Here is a 27504-nt window from a genome sequence, read left to right as displayed (position 1 = left end):
TTTATCCCAATATGATTTATGAAAATTTGAAACTGCTTTAACTTTTGAGAATTTGCTGCTAAAAATCACATCCCAGAATCTCTTGGGTTTTGTGATTGTCTGTGTATATGATGTGCAAAATACATGCATGATGTCATCATTAATGCAGTGCATCTTGGAATCAGAAAAGATAAGAGAATTTAGCACTTTTCAGGTTGTAATGAGAGGATTTTTTTTTTTTTTTTACAGATCCCAACATGAAAAAAAAAATCCAGGAATTTATAATTGATCATTAAAATTGTTTGTTTTAAAACTAATTTCCTTAAGTATGTGACTTTGCAGTTCTCGTTATCAAAGGTATTATAGCAACACCACTTTTGTTCATCTCGGCTCCAGGATTTAACAAAAAAAGTAACTCAATATAGTGCAGGATTGTGTATGCTGTTTCAATGAAAACTAACCATGGAAAAATAAAGGCCAATTAGATAAGTTTGTGACAGCTAAAATTACTGAATACAATTAAATCACCTACCTGAAGAGCATGTTTACTACTTGCATAACCTGTAGAAACAGGTGCAGCAACAAGGCCTGCCAAGCTGCTGACAGTGACTATTTGTCCTTTCTCCTGCTTGATCATGTGAGGTAACACACATTTGGTCAGTGAGACTGTACCGAGAAAGTTCAGTTGCATTATAGCTTTGTAAACATCAAGGTTTGTGTCCAGGAACAGGGAGCGCTGGGAACGTCCAGCATTATTGACCAAAATGTCTATCTGTAAAAAATAAGTAAATAAACTAGCAACAGAAAAGTTTTGAATATTTCTTGGCTTAACAAAAAAAAATGTTTTCATGGTTTTTCAGATTTGTTTCTGAACAAAAGCATAAATTGGATCTTTTATCATCAATACAGCTGCACTAGGCTAATTCGAGCAGTTCAGTGAGATATAAGCAGATATCAGCAACTGATTAAGTATGACTGATAAATAATTTATTTTCTAGATATGTGAAGCATTGTTTATTTCTACTGGCCAAAGTGATTTACAATGGCAGGGATAATTAGAAAGAAGTCTAGCTTCTTGTGAGGAAAAAGCTTATAAAAGATGTGAATTTTGGTTTTCATATATGCCACCACACTTGCACAATGTCAACCAACAAGGGCTCACTATGCCAAAGTAAACCTCCAAACCAGAGTGGTGGTGATAACCTATGAGCATTAGCATCATTTTAAAGGAAAACAAAGTCACCATTTTTACATCGTAAACTATCCAACTCATCTCAAACCATTAAATACTTCACATACATCATATTGTATATCGAAGACAGCATTTTTTCAGATGTTAAAATGTAGAACTTGGCAATGTTTAAATAGACAATGTAGCCAAACATTTTTTTTTTCATTCATGGGATGTGGGTGGCGCTGGCATTTATTGCCCATCCCCAATTGACCTTGAGAAGATAGTGGTGAGCCGCCTTCTTGAACCGCTGCAGTCCATGTGGGGTAGGTACACCCACCATGCTGTTAGGAAGGGAGTAAGAATCAAATCATTTGTTCATAATTCCCATTTCAATTATGCACAAATGAAACTTTTGGCTATGAAAAGACATTGTGGATGCAATTATTAGTTATGTAAATATATTTTGATGTAACTGTGCTTGATATATAGAGCCACTGCCTATCAGTATTAGGCTCAGAACTACACAATCTCATTTTGAAATTTACATCCACAATGCCAATGTCAACAATGATCTAACAAAGACAAAAAGTATTTATTTTGATAAGTCATTTCATCTACTAGTTTGTTTATTTCTGGCCACAGTAATTGCACATTTAGTTATTGCTGACCAAGCTACAGCTATATAAATGTATTACATACATCTGTGGGCAAAAGGATCACTTCAGATGCACAATCCCCTATAAGCATTTATGGACATCTTGCTGCTTAGATGACAAAAACAAACAGCACTTCAGTCACTAGTTGAGGAGAGAACAGACAGATAATCATTTTGGGTGTAGCCCTTTATCTGAAATGAAAAATGAACAAGTATGTTTAAATACTTGTTTACTTATTTTTTTCAGTTTTCATGAAGGATTATACATGAAATGCTAACTTTTCTGTTTTCTCCATAGTTGCTGATTGACCTGTTGTGTGCCCAGTTCCTGTCTTCTCAGATTTTCAGCGCTTCCATTTTTTGCCTTTTCTTCATTAGTCAGGTATAAGCAATCACATTAAGAGTTGTCTCTGAACTTTACTAGGAAATGAATGTGTGGAAAAACATTTTAAGTAATAACCTTTGAATGGCTGTAGTTATAGATACAGCTATATAACGTTCCTTGTTTCAGTATATCTTCCAAGGATGTTGAGTGATATACATTTGGCTGACCTTATACCAGTCAGTCTCTGGCAGAGAGACTGAGCTATATTACTATATCTTAGCACTTGCCCAGTAAGGATTAGGCGACCAGGTTTCAAGGATCAATTTTATATTGAAATAGTGTAGAAATATCTATTATTTTGACATTGAAGGGCATACTAAACTTAGTAAACTACTATAAATATGCTGGTTGTATGTGTACCTGTTTAATGTTAAATAAACGTGTCTGTTGGGTTAAAGCCTGAGCCAAGTTTGACAAAGTATATATTATTCCCCCACTGAGGAAAAGGAGAACCATGTGGTACATTCTAATAAGGCAGAGTACAGTGATGAGGATTCCTGGGTTTTGCTATTTATTTGTTATTAGGTAGGGAAAAGCATACTCCTGTTTTTAATCGGAGACACAATGTCCACTTACAGGTCTGGCCGGTGACGCTGAACCTAAAGTAGAATATCTCGTATAAACCCAACAAGATGGAAACATTTTTAAATTAACCTGACTAATCCTAAACATAACAAACCAGGATCAAAAAAAAACACAAAAGTAGTTCCATTACCTGGGAAAATTTATACCATCATGAGCAACCTGCTGAAAATGAAGGAGAAAACTAGTGCCAATGAGTGCCAAAATCGTGAGGACAGCAAAATGTTCTCATTTATTTAATTGGAAGCATTGGAGAAATCAGACAACGGTCTGAATTCCACCCGAATCAGGTCAGGAGTTCACCTCTGATTATTTAAAAAGCCTGGTAATGATTAGCTGGGTTCACTTTTAGATCTTGAAGCAATTTCTAGGCAAGCTGTTTTTAAAAAAAAAAAATCTTGAGCACAATCTTTTTGGTTTCTCTACATAAAACAGTAATAATAATCAGAATGTAAAATGCCAAAGTGAATATAAAATGTTCCAAACAAGAATTCGCTTAATTGACAAGGCCAGTGATGTAAGCAATTACACACTAAGTAAATATGATGGTGAAATTCTAAAGTTTGAAATGAGTTACTATTACTGTAGCATTACTTTCGCTTGCTTCTAGGAAAAAAACAGCAAATCTCATGAAAACTGGAAACGATGAGTGCAGCAAACAGCACACTCAAAGGAAATTATAGAACACAGACCTATCTCTGCAAAAGTGAAAAATGGACAGATAGGGCATGCTGCTGAAAGGAAGCCTTAAATTAGGGTGAATTGAAACCAAACACAACCAGCAGCATTTGCATGCTTGAATATATTCAAACTGCTAATAAAATAATTTACTATTCCTCGCATTCTGTTAACTATTAACAAAAAAAGTCTATCATCACTGAAATGTAACCTTTATTTTCCATTCTATTCATGAATTATTTAGCAGGGTGCAACAGTTTTATAGCTTTATTACATTTAATAATAGATAATCATCAGGAAACGTACTTTACCAAAGCGCTGGATAACTCTTTTTGTTGCAGCCTCATGGGAATTGCTTTCATTCAGGTCAAGTAGCAGAACAAGAATATCCTTTTCTTGTAGCTTGCTATGATCTACAAAACAAATCATACATACTCACAGAAGGGAATACAAAAAAAAGCTGTTTCTCATACCCATCCATTTCATTCTTCTGTTAATTTTTACCATGCCTTATTGAAGAAAAATTCAGCTAAACCATGGGCCACTAATAAATTTAGGTGAAATACAATTATAGCAAAATGTGGAAAATTTGAACTTGGAGAAATGGAATAAAGGCAAAATTAGCAAAAAAAAAGTTTCTGGTAGTCTATTTGAAATTTTTTTGAGGCATTCCTGATAAAACAGATATTTTTATTCCTAGATCCAAACAAAATCAAAAAGCACATTTTTCTTCCACATGATACTGTGCTACTGAAATACCCCACCTTAAGGCTTTTACCTGCTAAATAAATAGAGAATATCATTTTGAAATGTACAGTAAAATTATTTTTCTTGCCATACCCTGCCCTGTACACGTGTTAACATACCATAAATAAGCTGCAATATAAGCTAAATGGTATAATTTTAAAGGGGATGCAAGAACAAAGAGATCCAAAGGTGTATGTATGCAAATCTTTGAAAGTGGCAGGACAAGTTGAGAAGACCATATAAACAAAAACATATAGAACCTTTGGCTTTAATGAACAGAAGCATGGAGTGCAAGGTAGTTATACTAAACCTTTAGAAAAACCAGCTTTACGGGGCTATGGGAAAAGAGCAGAGAAAATGGAACTAATTGGATAGCTCTTTCACAGGCGCAATGGGCTGAATGGCCTCCTGTGCAATATCATTCTATGATTTACAGGATCATGGGCAGCATTGCAATCAAATCAGTATAATTTTAGAACATTAGTGATTAAAGATTTACGGGTGCAACTTTCAACAAGACTAGATGAATGACACACAAACTAAATAAAAGGCTCCATAGTGGGGGGCAAAAAGTGTGACATGACAGCTAATTCTACAAGTGGGCCAGCTTGATAATTCATGAATCTTGACTGAATTATCTGACAATATCTTAACGAAATCACTCATCTTTTTCACACTCCTGTACTGCTCTTAGATTATAAATTTATAAAGAAAAATTAATAAAATGCAAAACTGTACATTTTAAAAAAAATTTTAAGAACTGAGGTCAAGGGGGTGGCGTACTTACAGGGTAATTCAACTTAAAATCTTAAATCTTAAAATGAAGTTTAAATATTAATTAAGATGTTATCATCCTGGATAAGGAATTACCAGGGGAAAGATATTTGGAGAAAGCTTCATGAAAATACCACAGAGAATTAGAGAAAGAAAGGGAAAACAAAAGAGGAAAACAGCATATCCAGTTTCTATTTATACTCCTTGCAAATATTATTTGTCATAGCATGCCATCTTTTGATAAATTCTAAGCTTGTGGCCTAGTGTGTGCCCCTAGAAGTATAATAATCAAAGTTACTACTGTTACGAACAGGTGAAGCAGGGCTCCCCTCTCAGCCTTTTCCTGGTTTGGCCGTAACAGGGTTTAATTTTTAAGTGTTTTTAGCTTCCCCTCTGAGTCCTTGCTCACTAATTGTGATTGCAAAGAAATCAACCAGACAGGTTTTCTCAGATTCAAACAAGGTGCAAGTTTATTAACTGTAAAACTCTAGCTTAGTTAAAACTAAGAATACGCAACGCAACCACACTAGCATGCATACACGATAAAGAAACATGCAAATAGAGACAAAGAGAAAAAATTAAGGGGGAAAGGTTTTAAGTAATAGATGGAATTCAGTTCCTGGTTCGGGTTGGATATAAAGTCTTTGATTGAAGTTAAGTCTTGCAGTTCTCATTGGGGCCCAGTGCACACTTTCAAACTTGCTTAGCTGGTACCAGAAGGCTGCAGGAGTCTTCTGTCTTGAAGCTTGAGCTACTTCCTTGGGTCCCTGGAACTTTGCATAAGAAAGAAAGAGACACCGAGAGGGAGTGCTCTATTTTTGAAGTTCAATTGCAGTCTCTCCCTTTCTGTTCTGTGAGCACAATTCAGTTAACTCCAGGTTGGCCAGCAGGTTAGTTATGTGACTAGCCTTTTTTTCTTGACAGCCTTGCCTGCAGGGTTTGTGGATTCCTCACAGCTTACCAGACACACTCAGTGGGGGGCGGAATGCTGGCTCGTACACATTCAATGACCTACAATCTCTCGATCATAACTATTGACAAAACCCATCTGGCTAATTGGATCAGGGAGTGCTCCCATTGTCTCTCCATGCAACTGTCCTTCAGAATGCAAATATGCAGCCATGTTTTCAGCCACCGTTCTGTGGTCTTTTTAAACAAATTATTTCAATGTCCAGTAAACGTTCAAATAGTAATGTTCCATATGACGAAATTAATATGTCTCCTTTTGGCAGGTGTGGTTTCCGTCACACTACTGTGTCAGTTCTTGATCCTACATATTTGTATCCCTTTACCTACTGACCTTAATTAATTGATCTAGCTGACAGAAGCAATCAGCTTGACCACACAACCTCCTGTGACTTGAGTTGCTGGTTCCACCAGAAACCTCAAGAGGGCTCTTCAGAAAACTGTACCTTCTTGCCCGACTGCTTTATGATTATTTTGTTTAGACTGACTGATTACCAGAGCACCCCACCCACTGCTGAATGCAGAGGTGAGCACTAGAGGAAGAATGTGCTAACCTCCAATTGTATGTGTGGCAGTCTTGACTGCAATGAGCTCAGCAAAGCTGCCAATAAAAAAAAGTGAAAAAGAATCACTGCTGGGACATGCATGTTGCTTGGAAATGTTCAGTGGAAGCCAGGCACTTTAGTATAGAGGCTGGGAAAAGTGGACAAAAGTCATCATCAAGCTGCTCTTGTTTATTTACTAGCAGCTGGATCAAGAGGGGTATAGAAACATAGAAAAATAGGAGGAGGAGTAGGCCATTCGGCCCTTCAAGCCTGCACCACCATTCAATACAATCATGGCTGATCATCCAAACTCAGTAATATAAAAGCAAAATACTGCGGATGCTGGAAATCTGAAACAAAAACAAGAAATGCTGGATTCACTCAGCAGGTCTGGCAGCATCTGTGGAAAGAGAAGCTAAAACAAGAAATGCTGGATTCACTCAGCAGGTCTGGCAGCATCTGTTCCGAAGAAGGGTCACTGACCCGAAACGTTAACTCTGCTTCTCTTTCCACAGATGCTGCCAGACCTGCTGAGTGAATCCAGCATTTCTCGTTTTTGATCCAAACTCAGTACCCTGTTCCCGCTTTCTCGCCATGTCCCTTGATCCCTTTAGCCCTAAGAACTATATATAACTCTTTCTTGAATATATTTAATGATTTGGCCTCAACTGCTTTCTGTGGTAGAAAATTCCACAGGTTCACCACTCTCTGGGTGAAGAAATCCCTCCTCATCTCAGTCCTAAATGGCTTACCTCTTATCCTTAGACCGTGACCCCTGGTGCTGGACTCCCCCGCCATCGGGAACATCCTTCATGCATTTTGTAGGTTTCTATGAGATCCCCTCTCATTCTTCTAAACTCTAGCGAATACAAGCCTAATCGACCCAATCTGTCCTCCATACGTCAGTCCTGCCATCCCAGGAATCAGTCTAGTGAACCTTCACTGCACTCCTTCCATAGCAAGAATATCCTTCCTCAGATAAGGAGACCAAAACTGCACACAATACTCCAAGACATCCTTGCTCCTGTACTTGAATCCTCTCGCTATTAAGGCCAGCATACCATTTGCCTTCTTAACTGCCTGCTGCACCTGCATGCTTACTTTCAGCAACTGGTGCACAAGGACACCCAAGTTTCACCGCACCGCCCCCTTTTCCAAATCTATTGCCATTCAGATAATCTGCCTTTCTGTTTTTGCCACCAAAGTGGATAAGCTCATTTTATCCACATTATACTGCATCTGCCATGTATTTGCCCACTCACCCAACCTGTCCATATCACGCTGGAGCTTCTCTGCATCCTCCTCACAGCTCCCACTCCCACCCAGCTTTGTGTCATCTGCAAACTTGGATATATTACATTTCATTCCCTCATCTATATCATTAATATATATTGTGAATAGCTGGGGTCCCAGCACCGATCCCTGCGGTACCCCACTAGTCACTGCCTGCCATTGGAAAAAGACCCGTTTATTCCTACTCTTTGTTTCTTGTCTGCCAACCAGTTCTCTATCCATGTCAGTACCTTACCCACAATCCCATGTGTTTTAATTTTGCACGCTAATCTCTTATGTGGGACCTTATCGAAAGCCTGTCTGAAAGTCTAAATACAGCACATCCACTGGTTCTCCCTTATCTATTCTACTAGTTACATCCTCAAAAAATTCCAGTAGATTTGTCAAGCATGATTTCCCTTTCGTAAATCCATGTTGACTTTGTACGATCCTGTCATTGTTTTCCAAGTGCTCTGCTATTACATCTTTTATAATGGACTCTAGCATTTTCCCCCACTACTGATGTCAGGCTAACCGGTCTATAGTTCCCTGTTTTCTCTCTACCTCCTTTTTTAAAAATAGTGGGGTTACATTAGCTACCCTCCAATCCGTTGGAACTGTTCCAGAGTCTATAGAATTTGAAAAATGGCCAGCAATGCATCTATTATTTCCAGGGCCACTTCCTTAAGTACTCTGGGATGTAGATTATCAGGCCCAGGGGATTTATCGGCCTTCAATCCCATCAATTTCCCTAACACCATTTCCCTACTAATACTGATTTTTATTCAGTTCCTCCTCCTCACTACACCCTATGTTCCCCAACATTTCTGGGAGGTAACTTGTGTCCTCCTTTGTAAAGACAGAACCAAAGTATATATTTATTTGGTCTGCCATTTCTTTGTTCCCCATTATAAATTCCCCTGTTTCTGGCCGTAAGGGATCCACGTTTGTCTTCATTAATCTTTTTCTCTTCCCATATCTATAGAAGCTTTTACAGTCAGTTTTTATGTTTTCTGCAAGCTTACTCTCATACTCTATTTTCCCCTTCTTAATCAATCCCTTTGTTCTCCTTTGCTGAATTATAAACTGCTCCCAATCCTCAGATTTGCTGCTTGTTCTGGCCATTTTATATTTCTCCTCCTTGGATCTAATACTATCCCTAATTTCTTTTGTATTGTATTGACAGCCTTCCTGACCACAGCTGATGCTTCGACAAGGAAGATTTGAATAAGGGAATGAATGAATAGATTGAAAATTGAAAAGGGGTCTGGACTTTCACCAGAGGGGAAAAAAAGAGATAAATTGCAGATTCAGTCCACAAAAATAATTTTTTTGCGTATATTCATTACATATTACTCGATAAGCTGAATGCCTTTTGAAATCATTACATACTCCTTCATCCCATCCCTGTTTCAGTCTGTTTTGACTCCTGAAGCTCCATATAAAAAGAACTTTTGTAAGGATAGCAAACAGCACATTAGCTTTAATTAATTAATTTCCAACAGTTTATTTTTCAAAATCAACTCTTCCGGTAATCCACGTCAACGGTGATTTAAAATACTTTTACTTACTTACCAAGGCAGTTTTGTTTAACTCGTTGCAGTTCAGCCTCTCTCCTAGCAGACAGCACCAATGCAGCTCCTAATTTTGATAGTTGGTATGCTAACTCCTCTCCAATTCCACTAGAGGCCCCTGTTATCCATACCACTTTATTGAAGAGTTTGTCTTCTGTCGAACATTAAATACACAATGCTCAATGTTTATCCCTTTAAGTATCAAAAGGCCTTTCATAAATTAATAATTTTCCTTTTCTTTTATCAATAAATTGTATGCCTTAAAAGGTGGTTCAGATGGTGCAGACACACTAGCCTAGATTGCAGATTGATAACACCCTTTTTTTAAATATGTAAAGTAGGTGTTTCTGATTGGAAAACTGAGTGGACGGCTACTATGCCAGATCTCTGTCCATTTTCCCTCACTGCAATTCTGTGATTGAGTTTTGAAGTATTGCAGGAAATGGTTGACAGTTTGTGAACAATTACAAGTAAATCAGTGCATAATGATGTGATGATGCCAAACAACCAATTTCTCATGGCCTCCTACCATTTTGCACTGTTTCCTTTATCTGATAAGTTAAGCTAGGTATTCAGGGTTATTAGACATTCAGCTTCAAAAAAGAACTCTGTTTAAAGATACTAGGACTGAGACCAAAACATCAAAGGGCTGTTGCTGAACCTTTTTGTTTTTTCTTATTGTTCTGTAGAACTGCATTTTTCCATTCCTGCTGACATAATGCCACATAGGAGAATTGCCAATGAAATAGTCAATTGGGTGGTAATTTTGCGACGTTCCACTTGTGGCATGAGCGTTGCTAGCATTGGCTTTTGTAACAGAGATGAGCTCACACTGTAGCCCTATTTTTCTGAACTCAGATTACTGCGAGGGAAGCGGTGTAGCAGGAACAGAACCTCTCAAATGACCCCTTATATGTTTCCTGTTTCCGTCTTACAGGAAGAGGAAGAACTAAGGAATTCCAAGCAGGTGAATCTGCACCTATCTACCTCCCAGCAAAGGCCTGCTACCCGCCAACATGTGTTGGGTTCGGGTTGGTCCGGTTCCGGGTCAGACAGACACAGCAAGGTAAGTGTTAAAAGTTTAAAACTTACCTGAGCTGTGAGTCTGGGACGTCAAGCAGGGAAATTCTGAGTCTGCGCAGTGAGCGTCTCCATGACGTCATCATGCTCATGCTGCAGATTCCTGAAGATTGGGAGTCGGTAGGTAAGTAAAGGGAACATTATGGTAGTCGGGTCGAACTCGGGGGGCGGGGAATGGAGGGGGTCGGGCTCAGGTCCAATGTGGTTCCGACGAGTTTGGGTCTTTTTTTTTGTCACTTGAGCAGGCCTTTACCTCCCAGAGGTGTACATACTTCCATTAGTCCAAAGAGCAATGCATACTTCACTTCACCAAGGAAACAGAGTTGTACCAAATGCTAACTGCAGTCAACCTCATCACAGCCACAGCACTCCTGCTGGCTGTTAAAATGACAATCACACTCAAATTTTATGCATTGGCATTCTTTTAAGTTGGCACTGCAGACATGCTGGGATATCAGCACTGCATAAATGTGGAAAGTAAATCACAAATGCTTTGTTCACTTCAGCATCACAGTTTATCACCTTACCTTTCGACAGCTGTTATGAGTGGTCTCAAACTTTATAGTGGCAGGATTCCTGAAAATGCTGAAGTTTATTGATTGTACCCATGTGGCTCTTTTAGTTCTATTATCCTCTTTGGCCTCCTTGTCTCGAGAGACAATGGGTAAGCGCCTGGAGGTGATCAGTAGCTTGTGGAGTGGCTATAAAGGCCAATTCTAGAGTGACAGACTCTTCCACAGGTGCTGCAGATAAAATTGGTTGTCGGGGCTGTTACACAGTTGGCTCTCTCCTTGCGCTTTTGTCTTTTTTCCTGCCAACTGCTAAGTCTCTTCGACTCGCCACACTTTAGCCCCACCTTTATGGCTGCTCGCCAGCTCTGGCGATCACTGGCAACTGACTCCCACGACTTGTGATCAATGTCACAGGACTTCATGTCGCGTTTGCAGACATCTTTAAAGCAGAGACATGGACGGCCCGGTGGGTCTGATACTAGTGGTGAGCTCGCTGTACAATCTGTCCTTGGGGATCCTGCCATCTTCCATGCGGCTCACATGGCCAAGCCATCTCAAGCGCTGCTGGTTCAGTAGGGTGTATATACTGGGGATGTAGGCCGCCTCGAGGACTTCTGTGTTGGAGATACAGTCCTACCACCTGATGCCAAGGATTCTCTGGAGGCAGCGAAGATGGAATGAATTGAGACGTCGCTCTTGGCTGACATACGTTGTCCAGGCCTCGCTACCGTAGAGCAAGGTACTGAGGACACAGGCTTGATGCACTCGGACTTTTGTGTTCAGTGTCAGTGCGCCATTTTCCCACACTCTCTTGGCCAGTCTGGACATAGCAGTGGAAGCCTTTCCCATGCGCTTGTTGATTTCTGCATCTAGAGAAGGTTACTGGTGATAGTTGAGCCTAGGTAGGTGAACTCTTGAACCACTTCCAGAGCGTGGTCGCCGATATTGATGGATGGAGCATTTCTGACGTCCTGTCCCATGATGTTTGTTTTCTTGAGGCTGATGGTTAGGCCAAATTCGTTGCAGGCAGCCGCAATCCTGTCAATGAGTCTCTGCAGACATTCTTCAGTGTGAGATGTTAATGCAGCATCGTCAGCAAAGAGAAGTTCCCTGATGAGGACTTTCCGTACTTTGGTCTTCGCTCTTAGAAGGGCAAGGTTGAACAACCCGCCACCTGATCTTGTGTGGAGAAAAATTCCTTCTTCTGAAGACTTGGACACGTGAGAGCAGCAGGGAGAAGATCATAACAAACAGTGTAGGTGTGAGAACACAGCCCTGTTACACGCCACTCAGGATAGGAAAGGGGTCTGATGAGGCGCCGCTATGCTGAATTGTGCCTTTCATATAGTCATGGAATGAGGTGATGATACTTAGTAGCTTTGGTGGACATCCAATCTTTTCTAGTAGTCTGAAGAGACCACGTCTGCTGACTAGGCCAAAGGCTTTGGTGAGATCAATGAAAGCAACGTAGAGGGGCATCTGTTGTTCACAGCATTTCTCCTGTAGCTGGCGAAGGGAGAACTGCATGTCAATGGTGGATCTCTCTGCTCGAAAGCCACACTGTGCCTCAGGGTAGACACGCTCGGCCAGCTTCTGGAGCCTGTTTAAAGCGACCCGAGCGAATACTTTCCTCACTATGATGAGCAGGGAGATTCCACGGTAGTTGTTGCAGTCACCGCAGTCACCCTTGTTCTTATAGAGCGCGATGATATTGGCATCGCGCATGTCCTGTGGTACTGCTCCCTCGTCCCAGCACAGGCAAAGCAGTTCGTAGAGTGCTGAAAGTATAGCAGGCTTGGCACTCTTGATTATTTCAAGGGTAATGCTGTCCTTCCCAGGGGCTTTTCCGCTGGCTAGAGAATCAATGGCATCACTGAGTTCCGATTTTGTTGGCTGTATGTCCAGCTCATCCATGACTGGCAGAGACTGGGTTGCATTGAGGGTGGTCTCAGTGACATTTTCCCTGGAGTACAATTCTAGGTGGTGCTCCACCCAGCGGTCCATTTGCTTGCGTTGGTCAGTGATTGTGTCCCCTGATTTAGATTTGAGGGGGGGGGGCGATCTTCTTGATGGTTGGCCCAAAAGCTCTCTTAATGCCATCATACATTCCTCTGATGTTTCCGGGGTCAGAGGCCAGCTGACTATGACTGCATAGGTGTTGCCAGTAGTCATTTGCGCAGCGCCTGGCTGTTCTTTGTGCAGCGCTTCTGGCTGCTTTAAGTGCTACGGATGTTAGCTCGCTGGGGGCTTTCTTGTAGTTCAACAGTGTAATACGCTTAGCGGTTATGACAGGTTCCAGCTCTTCAAAGTGAGCTCTGCTTCACACGTTTGCCATAGATGGTCATAGCTGAGTCATAGATGGCGTCTCTGATGTGGGCCCACTTGGTCTCTGCATCCCCTGTGGGAGTGTTTTGAAGGGCTTTTTCAAATGAATTTAGAAACTTATGTAACAGCTGTGGATAAGAAATTCTGCTAGTGTTGATACGTGGGCGGACCTTCTGCTTGGAGTGATGCAGCTTCTTTGGTTTGAGTCTTACCTTGCTGCACACCAGGGAACGGTCGGTGTCGCAGTCCACACTGTGGAAGCTGCGTGTGATTTGAACGCTGTTTAAGGAGGCTCGCCTTGTGACGATGAGGTCCAGCTGGTACCAACGACGTGATCTTGGGTGCCTCCAAGAAACCTGGTGACAGGGTTTAGTATGAAAGAACGAGTTGATGATGCAGAGGTTGTGATAGGTACACAACTCCAGCAGTCTCTGTCCATTCTCATTCATCCTTCCAATGCCATAGCGCCCAAGGCAGGAGAGCCATGAGTCATAGTCAGTCCCAACCCTGGCATTAAAGTCCCCCAGCAGGAACAGATGTTCGGTATTGGGGATGCTATTAATGATATTATGGAGTTCCTCGTAGAACTGGTCTTTAGCTTCAGGTGGGGAGCAGAGTGTTGGAGCATAGATGCTGAGTAGGTGTACTGGACCAGAAGCAGTGAGCAGTCGCATGGACAGTATGCGTTCCAAGCCATTTGAAGGTGGCTCTATCATGCTGAGCAAAGAGTTTCTGATGGCAAAGCCCACTCCATGCTGTCTTGGTTCTTCAGGATCCCTACCAGAAGAAGGTGTAGTCTTGCTGTCTTAGAGATCCGCTCGCAGGGAGGCGTGTCTCCTGAAGTGCTGCAATGTCCACGTTGACTCTGCTGAGCTCATTGTTAATGATGGCGGTCTTCCGAGAATTGTTGATCTGTGCAAGGTCTTCCGACAGGTCAGGACACATAGTTCTAACGTTCCAGCTTGCAAAACAAAGCGCTGGTACCTTCTTTCCTTGTTTTGTCGTGCTGTTTGGTGCAGTGTTGTAGTTCACTTTTCGGGCAATGACCTTGAGCTCCAAGCACCCATTGAAGCAGGTGGACTGTGGCAGGACAGAACCTTACTGACCGTGGGCTGCCCGGTTTGAGGCAGGCGGTAGCTGTCCAGTGAGAAGCGATGACCTCTCCCACCGACCAAAAGCAACCCGTGGCGCCCAATCTCTCCGCTAATTGAGCTGGACTTATAACCCGTAATTGCTGCCTTCCGTGTTGTTTTGGTCGCTGTAAGGCGACTATGGCGTGACCTCTCTATGGCGCATGCCTGGGCGGAGGTATGGAAGTTGTGAGTTGCCCAAGCGTCAAAACCCCCCTCTCGGCCTTCCTGGTGGGGTCCAAAGGAGTACAGAGCACGACATTTGGCACCGGTATGGCTGCAGGAACTGCCGGAAACATGCCAAAGGTGACACATGACCGCCTTCGGATTTTCTGTTAGGGTTTACTCCCTTAGCCTTGGTCTCTCCCGAGACACCCACAAGGCAGTGGGGTTGTAAGGGTCCCTACACAAGGATAGGTGGATGCCGGTGGGAGGAGGGGGAGGGGTGGAGGGAAGGGGATGCAAGGGGGAGCTGGGAAGGGGACTGCAGGGGGGTAGGGGAGGGGGTGCAGGGGAAGTGGGTGCGAGGGGGGAGCTGGGAAGGGGGTGCGAGGGGGGGTGGGGGTGGGCTGGGAAGGGGAGGGGAGGGGGTGCAGGTAATGAAACATTTCCACCATCACCGCCGAGAAAGCTCACCGCGTCCTCCGGGAGGCGGGCGACAGCTTCGAGCACCAGTACCAGCAGGAATTTGCCAACATTGAGCTGCAGCTGTGCTACGAGCCGCACACCTCCCACGGGTGCTTTGAAGCTGTGGCCGAGGAGCTATTCCGCGATGGAGTCAACTGGGGCCGGGTCGTGGCTTTTTTCGTGTTCGGGGGCACCTTTTTCTCAATACTTCCCCTCTGTACTGATCTTATTTCCCTTGGGTTCTGCTGCTCCTTCCTCTCTGCACTGAAATTACCGCACGCCGTGGCCGCGGACGCACTGGACGATGTAGACGAGGATAGAAGATCAGTATCACCAGCTGTATTTTACAGTTTTGTCCAGTAGAGAGGTGTAGCCTTGGCATCCAGAAATCTGAATGTCAATTTGAGCAAAGTTCAGTGCTCAATGAAGCAACGAAAGAGCAGGTATGGCTGGGAGAGGGCAGTGGGCCCAGGTAACATTAAACTAGCTGTTAACTTGTAGTTAGGGCTAAAATGCACTGATTAAAGAGCCAGGGAAATTTAAACAGTTTAAGAGGGTAGATTGGGGGAGAAAGCACAAAGAATGGCAGCAGATGGCCAAGGATAGAGTTGCACAGCAAGGGAGCTTCCTAGGGAGCTATCAGCCCAAGAGCCATCTTGAATCCAGCTATTCACTAAACAATTGTTTATTGTTTAGTTCTATTATACAACACCACTATCTACATGAATCACAAAGAATTTCAACCAATCTCTTCATCTCAGCTGTAACCATCAGCATCATAATGCAAATAAATGCCTTCCTACCCAGCAAGCATCACAATGCCTCAATTTAAGACAATCCAGCGTCCGGTCAATATATGGCCCGGCAAAACAATTCTTGAGTGGTTCCTGGGGAAATTGAAGACTAACCTCCACAGCTGTAATTTATGACAACTCTGCAGTCTCTCAAGATACCAGTTGAACAGTTATAATGAAGTATATAACTCCACTAGAGTGATCGTCAAGCACATATTGGAATGCTGAAGCAGCATTTCAGTTGCCTGAATTTATCTGGGGGTGTCCTTCAGTATAACCCAAAATGTTTGCTGTACATTACACAATTATGCCCTTCAAAGAAGCTTTGCAGGAGGAAGGCTCCCAGCACAGCGACCTCCAAGAACAACTGAAGCAACATAAAGGAGGCATCTTGGAGTAGTGATGTTATTACTGTATTAGTAATGCAGAGTGCTGAACTAAACGAAAAACTGAACTAAAAATCCAGAGAATTGTAGCTGAGAATTTGAATTCCGTTTTATAAATCTTGAGATTTAAAAAAAATCTGCTGTTATTAAAACATAGAAACATAGAAAATAGAAGCAGGAGTAGGCCATTCGGCCCTTCAGGCCAGCTCCGCCATTCAAAAAAGATCATGACTGATCGTCTAATTCAGTACCCTGTTCCCGATTTTTCTCCATATCCCTTGATCCCTTTGATATTAAGAAATGTATAAATCTTCTTCTTGAATATATTTAACGACTTGGCCTCTACTGCCTTCTGCGGTCGAGAATTCCACAGGTTCACGCCCCTCAGTGAAGAAATTTCTCTTCATCTCTGTTCTAAATGGCATACCCCGTATCCTGAGACTGTGACCCCTGGTTCTGGACTCCCCAGCCATTGGGAACATCCTCCCTGCATCTAACCTGTCTAGTCCTGTTAGAATTTTATAGGTTTCTATGAGATCCCCTCTCATTCTTCTAAACTCTAGTGAATATAGGCCTAGCCGACCTTATCTCTCCTCATACATCAATCCTGCCATCCCAGGAATCAGCCTAGTAAATCTTCTTTGCACTCCCTCCATGGCAAGAACATCCTTCCTCAGATAAGGAGACCAAAACTGCACACAATACTCCAGATTTGTTCTCATCAAGGTCCTGTATAACTGTAATAAGACATCCTTGCTCCTGTAATCAAATCCTCTTACAATGAAGGTCAACATACCATTCACCTTCCCAACCACTTGCTGCACCTGAATGCTTGCTTTCAGCATCTGGTGTACAAGGACACCCAGGTCTCATTGCACATCCCCCTTTCCCAATCTATCACCAGTGAGATAATCTACCTTTCTGTTTTTACAACCAAAGTGGATAACCTCACATATATCCACGTTATACTGCATCTGCCCATTCACCCAACTTGTCCAAATTGCACTGGAGCCTCTCTGCATCCTCCTCACAGCTCACATTCCACCCCAGCTTTGTGTCATCTGCAAACTTGGAAATGTTACATTTAGTTCCCTCACCCAAGTCATTAATATATATTGTGAATAGCTGGGGCCCAAGCACTGATCCCTGCGGTACCCCACTAGTCACTGCCTGCCACCTGGAAAAAGACCTGTTTATTCCTACTCTCTGTTTCCTGTCTGTCAACCAATTCTCAATCCATGCCAGTATATTACCCCCAATCCCATGTGCTTTAATTTTGCACACTAACCTCTTATGTGAGACCTTATCAAAAGCCTTCTGAAAATCCAAATACACCACATCCACTGGTTCGCCCTTTTCTATTCTACTAGTTACATCCTCAAAAGACTCCAGTAGATGGTCGGCGCAGTGGTTAGCACTACAGCCTCACAGCTCCAGCGACCTGGGTTCAATTCTGGGTACTGCCTGTGCGGAGTTTGCAAGTTCACCCTGTGACTGCGTGGGTTTTCGCCGGGTGCTCCGGTTTCCTCCCACAGCCGAAGACTTGCAGGTTGGTAGGTAAATTGGCCATTATAAATTGCCCCTAGTATAGGTAGGTGGTAGGGGAATATAGGGACAGGTGGGGATGTGGTAGGAATATGGGATTAGTGTAGGATTAGTATAAATGGGTGGTTGATGGTTGGCACAGACTCGGTGGGCCGAAGGGCCTGTTTCAGTGCTGTATCTCTAAATAAATTAAAAAAATAAAAATTTGTTAAGCATAATTTCCCTTTTGCAAACCCATGCTGACTTCGTCCAATCCCGTTTATGCTTTCCAGGTGTTCTGGTATCACATCCTTTATAATAGACTCTAGCATTTTCCCCACTACTGATTTAAGGCTAACTGGTCTGTAATTCCCTGTTTTTTTTTCTCTCCCTCCTTTTTTAAATAATGGGGTTAATTTTTCCACCCTCCAATCTGTAGGAACTGCTCCAGAGTCTATAGAATTTTGGAAGATGACCACCAATGCATCCACTATTTCCAGGGCCACTTCCTTAAGTACTCTGGGATGTCGATTATCAGGCCCTGGGGATTTGTCAGCCTTTAACCCCATTAATTTCCCGAGCACTATTTTTTTTTTTTACTAATACTGATTTCCTTCAGTTCCCGCCTCTCATGGTTCCCTAACATTTCTGGGACGTTATTTGTATCCTCCTTTGTGAAGGCCAAACCAAAGTATGTGTTTAATTGTTCTGCCATTTCTTTGTTCCCCATTATAATTTCCCCCGTTTCTGACTGTAAGGGACCTACATTTGTCTTCACTAATCTTTCTCCCTTCACATATTTATAGAAGCTTTTATAGTCAGTTTTTATGTTCCCCGCAAGTTTAATCTCATACTCTATTTTCCCCTGTTTAACCAACCTCTTTGTCCTCCTTTGCTGAATTCGAAACTGCTCCCAATCCTCAGACTTACTGCTTTTTCTGGCAATTTTATATGCCTCCTCTTTGGATCTAATTCTATCTCTAATTTCTTTTGTAAGCCACAGTTGAGCCACCTTTCTGGTTTTATTTTTGTGCCAGACAAGAATGAATAATTGTTGTAATTCATGCACACGTTCTTTAAATATTATCCATTGCCTATCCACCGTCAACCCTTTCAGTAAAGTTCCCCAATCTATCATAGCCAACTCATGCCTCATACCTTCGTAGTTTCCTTTATTTAGATTCAGGACCCTAGTTTCGGATTCAACTACTTCACTCTCCATCTTAATGAAGAATCCTATCATGTTATGGTCGCTCCTCCCCAAGAGACCCTGCACGACAAGATTGTTAATTAATCCATTCTCATTGCACAATACCCAGTCTAGGATAGCCTGTTCTCTAGTTGGTTCGTCAACGTATTGGTCTAAAAAACCATCATATACACACTCCTGGAAATCCTCCTCCACAGTATTGCTAATTTGGTATGTATATGTAGATTAAAGTCACCCATGATTACAGTTGTACCCTTATTACATGCATCTCGAATTTCCTGCTTAATGCCATCCCTTACATCGCCACTACTGTTTGGGGGCCTACAGACAACCCCCACCAATGTTTTCTGCCCCTTGAAGTTTCTTAGCTCGACCCATACAAATTCCACATCATGATTTTCCGAGTCAATATCCTTCCTCACTATTGCATTGATTTCCTCCTTTACTAACAACACTACCCCACCTCCTTTCCCTTTTTGCTTGTCCTTCCTAAATATTGAATACCCCTGGATGTTCAGTTCCCATCAGTGACCATGAAGCTGTCAAATTTTCAGGAAAAAACTGTTCACTAATGTCCTTTAGGGAAGGAAACCTGTTGGTCTGGTCTATTCGAGAGTACTGTACCACACCAAGTGACTATTAACTGCCATCTAAAACACTCAGCAAACCACTCAGTTGTATGGGCTTGTAGGGATAGACAATAACAGCTTTTCCAGCAACATACAAATCCTCAGAAAGATTCGTTTTTTGAAAAAGAGGATCCTTTGCCTGGAGCTAGGGAATTGCATACACTTTAATACAGAAGATCTAATCTAATTTGAAAATCTGACATTCTGTTAACAGTCCTGTGTACATCTCCCTATGGCTTCTGCATCAATGCAGAACTCACAAATCTGCCATCTGATGAAACAGCTTCCAAATCTTGCCAAGGCCACTCTACATAAACAACAAATGCAGTAAAATCACATTTATAATCTTGGGTGCATGTGTGTATATCTACTGTTTTCTCTACATTACTGCTTCATAAAGATAATTTGTGAACTATAGTGTTTCACCTAGATATTTCCTCAGTGCAGGATTGCACAATGTACCAGTGGGCATATTAGGGATCAAAGTGGCCCTTCTCTCATGGCAGCTGAGTCCTGAGATGGGCAAAACTACCTTTTCTTCCATAAGCAGTAATAAGAAAATTTGCCTATGATTCCCCCCTTCTCCCCCCTTACACTCGCTCAAAGTCTAATACATTTCTAACCTTTGCCAGTTCTGATGAAAGGTCATAGGCCTGAAACGTTAACTGTTTCTCTCTCCACAGATGCTACCAGACCTACTGAGTATTTCCAGCACTTTCTGTATTTATTCCAATTTTCTCTCTGTTGTTGATGATCGTAACATGTTAGCGTAAGGTTCCACAGGTAACTTTAGTCCATGAATAACTTACCTAAGGGCCATATGAGACTTGGCAGGAGGTGCTGGAAAGCTATTTGATTGGCTGCAGGGAATGAATCTCAGCTCAGCAGAATGATGAAACATGCTAGGTTTCTGAATGATGTTAGAATTGATTTTAAGTTAATGTTGCTGGACTGCCGGGTGAAGTTGATATTTGTGCCTATTTTGCACCTAGTATGGCTGAAAACTGTCAGTGGTGATTTACTGCAATTAATAGATTTATCTACAGTATGGCAATGGGACTGTTGCCTGATTTTTACACTTAATCCAGGAGCACTGAGGTTCAGTGTAGTATTCCTAATGCCATCCCAGCTGAAATCAGCTAACCAACAAAAACCAGGAGCTGGATTTTCAGGCCACACCACTGGTGGGAACAGAGGTGAGCAGGCACAGAATTTCTTACTGCCAGCCAGCGTACACTCCAGGTAGACTCAGAGGCTCCCCTCCACAGTAGTGGCCTGGGTGCAACAGCTTTTTTAAATTTTAAATTTGCAAAATTGGAGAGAGGGTGCCTCCTTTTTGGGTCGCCCTCTCCCTCACTTAACTGCCATGGCATCCTACTGTTGCTTTCAAGCTGGAGGGCCTCCTATTGGCCCTCCAGCTTCGAGAGCCTGCCTGCTGTCCTTATTGAATGGCAACCCTGCCCTCTGGCCTTTAAATGGCCAATTTGAGGAAAACCACAGGCGAGTGACCATTTTCCACACAGTGCAGACATCTGACCCCCATTTGAGCCTGACGGTGGTGTCCTGAAGCCTTCAGCAAAATCCTGCCCCAGGTATCAAGCTTGGATTTTGATAACCTTTATGGTTCAGGATCACAATCTAAAATGGCTCAGTTGGTAGTTCTATTTTCATTTAAATGCTGCATTATTGTGAAAATTTACTGATGTGATAAAAAGAGCAAATGGAATATGTCAATAGTGCAGTTCTTTCATATCTGAAATAAGTTTTGCACTGATGGAATGGTTACATTTTTACAACATATAAAAAGTACATTAAATTATTGAATATAGAAATAAATTGACATCTCTGTACCTGGCTTGTTTCCCAAGTATTCAGCCCATAACAAAGTAAAATCTGCATCAGCTCTCAAGAACCGAACAAACTGCACAATCACATAAATCACCAGACAGTAACACAATAGTGCCAAAAGATCCATTGCCCTAGTATTTGACAAAATAAAGAAAACAGTGTGAATTGAACTAATCTTCAAAAGACAATATTTCAATTTACTTCCAGTCTCTCCACTCGTGCCTGATAAAACACAATATCTAAACATGCCTCAGTAAATTTAAAAATTATAATGATGTAGAATTACTTGGAAGTCCACTTAGTCCTTATGTATTGTTCACATTTTGTTCTATTCACATTGCTATTGCTACAATATTTTTACTTACACTGAATATCAAGTGACATTAAGCTTTCCTACCTGTTGGTGATTTTTGACAGCTTTGGTCAACCCAATTAATCTGTTAAAATGAAAAGCTATATTTTGAGCAAACGTTATCCAATACTTTACAAGAAATGTGTTTTTAAAACGTGGTAAAACTTCGTACTGAATTTGCATAATCTGTTTCCCTTTTTTGCTTTAAAAAGCAAAATACTGCAATGCTAGAAATTTGAAACAAAAAGAGAATAACTTACATTGATATAACGCTTTTTACTTACTAAAACGTCCCAATATGCTGTCGAACACCTGTTGTGTGCAGCTTTTAAAAAGAATGTTTTTGTCGTGTTTGAGAAACAGACGCTTTCAGGGATGATCACTAAGCCAACAGATAAATCTAATCGTTCAGGGCTCGTCAGACGACAGCAAAAGATTGCAATGGTATTGACCGTCCAGTAGAAATAAATGTGGGGGGAGTGTGGCACCTTGTGAGTCCCTTCTCCCAGGAGACGGTTGGGCCCTTGTTTAAAGAGTAAACAACGTCTTTTGCTTTCTGTCGAGCCTGATCACCTCACTGCTTCCGGGGGGCCGATGACATCACTTGCGACCCGCGAAATTCAAACCACTGGCAGCTCCTGACCATTGGCTTTGAGAATCACAAAATGGTTACAGCACAGAACGAGGCCATTCGCGCCCATCGTGCCCGTGTAGACTCACTGTAAAAGTAACACAGCCAGTCCCACTCCCCTGCCTTTTCCCTGTAGCCCTGCAATTTTTATTCACTTTCGGATGCTTATTCAATTCCCTTTTGAAAGCCCCGATTGAATCTGCCTCCAGCAAACGCTCAGGCAGTGCATTCCCGATCCTAAATACACGCTATGTAAAAAAAGTTTTTTCTCACATCGCCGCTGGTACTGTTGCCACTGACATCACTAATACAGCAGTGTGTTACCACCATTCTACATATGCTTTTAACAAGATCCAAAGACCACTCGCATCAATTTCTACTCGATGAGAGCTGTCAATTGTGCACTGTTTATTCAAAGACTAATTTGGCAGTCCCTTTTTCTTTATATATTGGCCTGGATTTTGAAGTCAGTGGCATTGATTTAACCTTCCCCAGCGTTAATTTTGATTTCTGGCACCAAATCAAGGGGATTTGGCATCCAGCAACAGCGATGTCATTAAGCAGGGTAAGCAGCCAATCATACTGAAGTCTTCTCACAGACAGCAAACTAGGACAGGTCATTGAACTGAAACGTTAACTCTGTATCTCTCCCATAGATGTTGCCAGACCTCCTGAGTCTTTCCAGCATTGCTGTTTTTATTATAAAATGCACTGATTATCTGCAAAATTTGAAATAAATGATTGGGACATGTGGGATTAAGAAAGAAGCTGATTTTTTTTATTCTTTCATGGGATGTGGGCATCTCTGGCAAGGCCAGTATTTGTTACCCATCCCTAATTGCTCTTGAGAAGGTGGTGTTGAATGTGATGTCTGCGGGTCTGGAGTGAGATTTAGCCAAGTTTAATACAGAGGCAAAGATTGAGAGGCAAAGACTGCAGGCTGCTGAACAAAATGGTGTCTTCTTTATTCTGTTTTACTTTCACTTTCCCTTTGCTTGAATGTGTGTTCTACAGCAGCCTCTTGAGTACACAATGCACAAAGCAATTGCAATTTCAAAACATTAATACTACAGAACTAGGGGACACAGTTTAAAAATAAGGGGTCTCCCATTTAAGACAGAGATGAGGAGAAATATTTTCTCTCAGATGGTTGTGAGTCGATGGAATTCTCTTCCTCAGGGAATAGTGGAGGCAAGGTCATTGAATATTTTTAAGGCTGAGCTAGCAAGATTCTTGATTGACAAGGAAGTGAAAGGTTACAGCAGGTAGACAGGAAAGTAGAGTTGAGGCCACAGTCAGATCAGCCATGGTCTTATCAAATGGTGGAGCAGGCTCAAGGGACCAAACGGCCGACTCCTGCTCTTAATTCATAAGTTTGTATGTAGTTTCATGGTCATCGTTACCGAGACTAGCTCTCAATTGAATTTATTAATTAACTGAATTTAAATTCCACCAGCTGCCATAGTGGGATTTGAACCCATGTCACAGACTATTAGCCTGGGTCGCTAGATTACTAGTCCAGTGACATTACCACTATGCCACAAAACATTAACTTCCAAAAAAATTCAAAATATATAGAATTTATCATAATGGAGAGTTTGACATTCCACAAATATAAAATTAGTTTTTCAGAGTCAAAGTTTTTCAGCAGTTATTATGAACTTGGTACACTGTTAAAAACCTAGTTACTACTTATTCAACAAGTTGTAACTTTTTCAAGGGTTCTTACAGTGAGACGACCAAAGCAGAAGTAGTAACTAATAGGGTAAAAAGGGGAAGTTCTTAGAGATTTCTACTCGCGTGCAGTCTGTGGGGACTTCAAAAGCATACTCTATGGAGAAGCAAATGCCAGCAACTTCTGGATTTCCACATTGAACTGCACATGTGTGGATTCCGGAAGTTTAACAGTTTCAGAGGAGTAATGACACTGAATGCTGACAGTTTTGCTGTCATTGCTACTACAAAGTCCAGCCAATTGTTTTACTTTAATAATGCTTGGGATATATGTAGTTATATCTTCAGACACCCGTGTTAAAAAGCAGAGAGCCAGCAGCTGCTCCAAGAGTGTTGGGAATGATAAAAATAGTTAAATGCTATATTATTTTCTTAATGTTGTTTGAAATGTCCACACCTGAAATGTTGATGTGGTTTGATCTGGTTGTTTCCAGCATTTCTGGCAACCTTTTTGCTTTTTATTACGATTCAAATTTAATTGCCTTATATCAAGGGCATATGTTGCAACTAAATAGTATTATGAGATTATTTTTGTTTTATGAAAATTCCTTTTAAAAACAAATTGTTGATGTGTTTAGCTGGGGATATCATTGTAGACACTGCGGTTTGAAATGTTTTCCTCTAAATGTATATTTTATTCATAGTTTCATAGAAATCATAGTTTATTTTAAGTTGCTTCCTGGCTTAGTTGCTAATGACAATTAATTAAATGTAAAATCATGGATAGAAAGTGAAACAGACAGGGAAAGAAAGATGAAATTAGGAGACAGAAAAGAGGCAAAGAAAAAATAAAAATTCCAACAATAATTAAAATCTGAAGAAATGAGATGCCATACTTGTAACAGTAAACTTTCTGCATCAGAGAGATTATTTGGCAGATAATTAAGACTTATCATGCCGGTAAAGAAATGATTTATACTTGAAAGGACAAACCCTAACTTTTTCTGGCATGTTTAAGAACATAAACAGGAACAGGAGTAGATGATGGCCTGAATTTTTAGGCTCCACCAGGGGCGCTAAGAAAATCGCCATCAGCCAATGTGCCAGTTCCCCGGCTCCATCCCGCCCCCGGCCCATTTCCCGAGAGGCGGGGTGAGGGTGGGCAGCAGGGCTACCCACCCGCAAGCGCAGGTAGCCAATTGACCTTGCTGACAGCCACTTAAGGCCAATTGTCAGAGACCAACTGGGATTTTCCAACTGGCCTCCAGGTCTCTGCAGACGTTTGGAGACAGTGCAGCTGCCTGGAAGCGGTCTCCCAGCAGTAGACTGGAGGTCAGCTCTCCAAGCAGATGTCAAGGTCCCCCTACTTGCATGGGTGCAGCAGCAGCAGCCACAAGCCACCCTGTGGAGGGGATTCACCTCCCTCCCATCCCCACAATGGTGGCCTGGCTGCTGGATCTATTTTTTATTTTAAATATACAAAATGTTTGAGAGGACGCCTCCAGTTTGGGATGCCCTCCTTCACTTACCTGCTGCTGCTTCCAGGCTGGAGAGCGCCCGATTGGCCCTCCAGCTTCAAGAGCCCACCCACAGTACTTACTTGGATGGCAAGCCCACCCTCTGACCTGTAATTGGCCAATTCAGGGAAAATCACAGTTGAGTGACTGTTTCTCACATAGGCCAGGATTTTACAAAGCTCCCGACATCGGGCTCCGTGGTGGGGGCGGAAGATCGTTCCGGCAGCAACCCGCCACAGAGCCTGATGCCAGGAGGGCTGGGCCCCCTCTTGCTGGCGGCAATGAGGCCCCATGGTGGCCCCCCCCCCACTGCCACTGGGCAACCGGACCCAGATTAAAATATTCAAATTAGCAGATTGCATACACTTAAATAAAATTGACTCCAATCTTACCGCTGCGCCGCAACCTTCTGAGCAGTGGCTGGCGCCTTCACTTTCCTGTCTGGGGAAAGCAGGTGCCGCGGGGGGGGGGGGGGATCTTAAAATTATTAGTGCTGGGGGGGGGGGGGGGGTGGGGAACGGGGTAAAATTTACATTATTAGTGTAGGGGATGGTGGGAAGGTGTGACCTGTGCTCTTTGTTCAGTTTGTGGGGGGTGTCAAGTATGGAAGATAAGTGCTTTGGGGTGGGGGGGGGGGACAGGGCAAATAATGAATTTTATTGTTATTGGGGGTTGCGAAAGGGGTGGCAGATTTTTAATCAGTACAGCAGAGGGAAGGGGGTATAACTTAAAAAATGTAAATTAGCCGGCAGGGTTTTAAAATTGGAGCCAGCGCCTGCGTACAGGCAGCTGATGCCATTGTCAGTGTTGGAAAGCCCGCCACCCCCTCCAACTATTGGGGGGGGGGGGGGGGTAGCCTGACCAGCATATTATTGTGGACCGCCACCAGGAAGATTGCGGCGGCATGGCAGGCCATTTCTTTCTCCCGCTGCCGCTCCTGGTGGTGGGTGCATAAAATCCAGCCCATAGTGTGGGCTTCTGATCCCCATTTGAGCCTGACAGTGGGGTCCTGAAACCCACAGGGAAAATACTGCCCCATATGTCTGTTCTGCCATTCGAGATCATGACTGATCCTCTACTTCAACTTTACTTTCCCACCCAATCCCCATATCCTTAGATTCCTTTTAATAGGTATGTACTGCAAATTCGTGCCTTTATATGTATTTCAATACCAAGTCTATCGGCAGGGTATTGGTGTAGCAAAGCTTGTGGAAATTAGGGTAACATAGCAGCAACTTTTTGATTTCCATGTTTAACTGCACATGTGCAGATGCCAGAATCTGCCATCCGATTTACTCTATAATAAGTGAAATCTGGTAGCCTTACTATCACGGACTGGTTCCAAAGCTCAATGGAAATTCATTAGATTTCAGATGACACCAAAACTAGGAGGGGTAGTGGAATCAAAAGAGGCAACTCGGAAAATACAAAATGAGTTGGGCAAAATATTTATGTAAGCAGAACAATGTCAGATAAAACTTAATGCAGATAATGTTACATACCTCACAAAGAAAGGAAAAATAGATGGTTTTAAAATAGCTAAGAATGAGGGTGAAAGATACCTTGGAGTAGAATTAGATTCAACACAGACCAGGTTCAACAAATGCAGAGCAGTAATAAACAATGCCAATAGGATGTTTAACTAAGTAATTAAACAGTAGAATTTAAATCAGAAGAGGTTGTGATTAAGCTGTAGAGTGCTCTGGCCAGACCACAACTTGAGTTGTGTGTCCACTCTGGTCACCAAGAAACAAGAGAGACATTCAAGCACTGGAGGCAATGCAAAGAAGAACCAAGAGGCTGCCGCCGAATGTAAAAGGTTTGAGTTATGAGGAAAAACTGGAAAGTCTGGAAAGAAAGGTCTGAAAAGTGAAGATATAAGATAGTTAAGAGTATAGAAATGTATGTGGAATTAAATTTCTAATATTTGCTAG

General features: G+C 42.2%; 1 protein-coding gene across 5 annotated transcripts in view; it reads right to left on the bottom strand.

Moving 5' to 3' along the window:
• dhrs7 (dehydrogenase/reductase (SDR family) member 7) overlaps positions 1 to 22316 on the bottom strand; it is a 40184-nt gene extending 17868 nt beyond the window's left edge. The window contains exons 1-6 of one of the 5 annotated variants that reach the window (XM_068038801.1): positions 22009 to 22316; positions 21794 to 21833; positions 21400 to 21527; positions 9333 to 9485; positions 3760 to 3866; positions 512 to 751 (exon numbers count right to left, since the gene is read on the bottom strand). In XM_068038801.1, the coding sequence (XP_067894902.1) occupies positions 512 to 751; positions 3760 to 3866; positions 9333 to 9485; positions 21400 to 21523 (624 nt within the window). In that variant the 5' untranslated portion in view covers positions 21524 to 21527; positions 21794 to 21833; positions 22009 to 22316. The remainder of the gene's footprint in view (positions 1 to 511; positions 752 to 3759; positions 3867 to 9332; positions 9486 to 21399; positions 21528 to 21793; positions 21834 to 22008) is intronic. The other 4 variants (XM_068038803.1, XM_068038800.1, XM_068038802.1 and 1 more) reach the window with 4 other exon arrangements.
• Between the last annotated feature and the right edge of the window lie 5188 nt (positions 22317 to 27504).

The sequence above is a fragment of the Heterodontus francisci genome, chromosome 9, assembly GCF_036365525.1.
Source record: "Heterodontus francisci isolate sHetFra1 chromosome 9, sHetFra1.hap1, whole genome shotgun sequence".
In the NCBI taxonomy this organism is placed as follows: domain Eukaryota; kingdom Metazoa; phylum Chordata; class Chondrichthyes; order Heterodontiformes; family Heterodontidae; genus Heterodontus; species Heterodontus francisci.
Note: the sequence above shows the minus strand (reverse complement) of the source record. Positions and strands in the feature narration are given on the sequence as shown.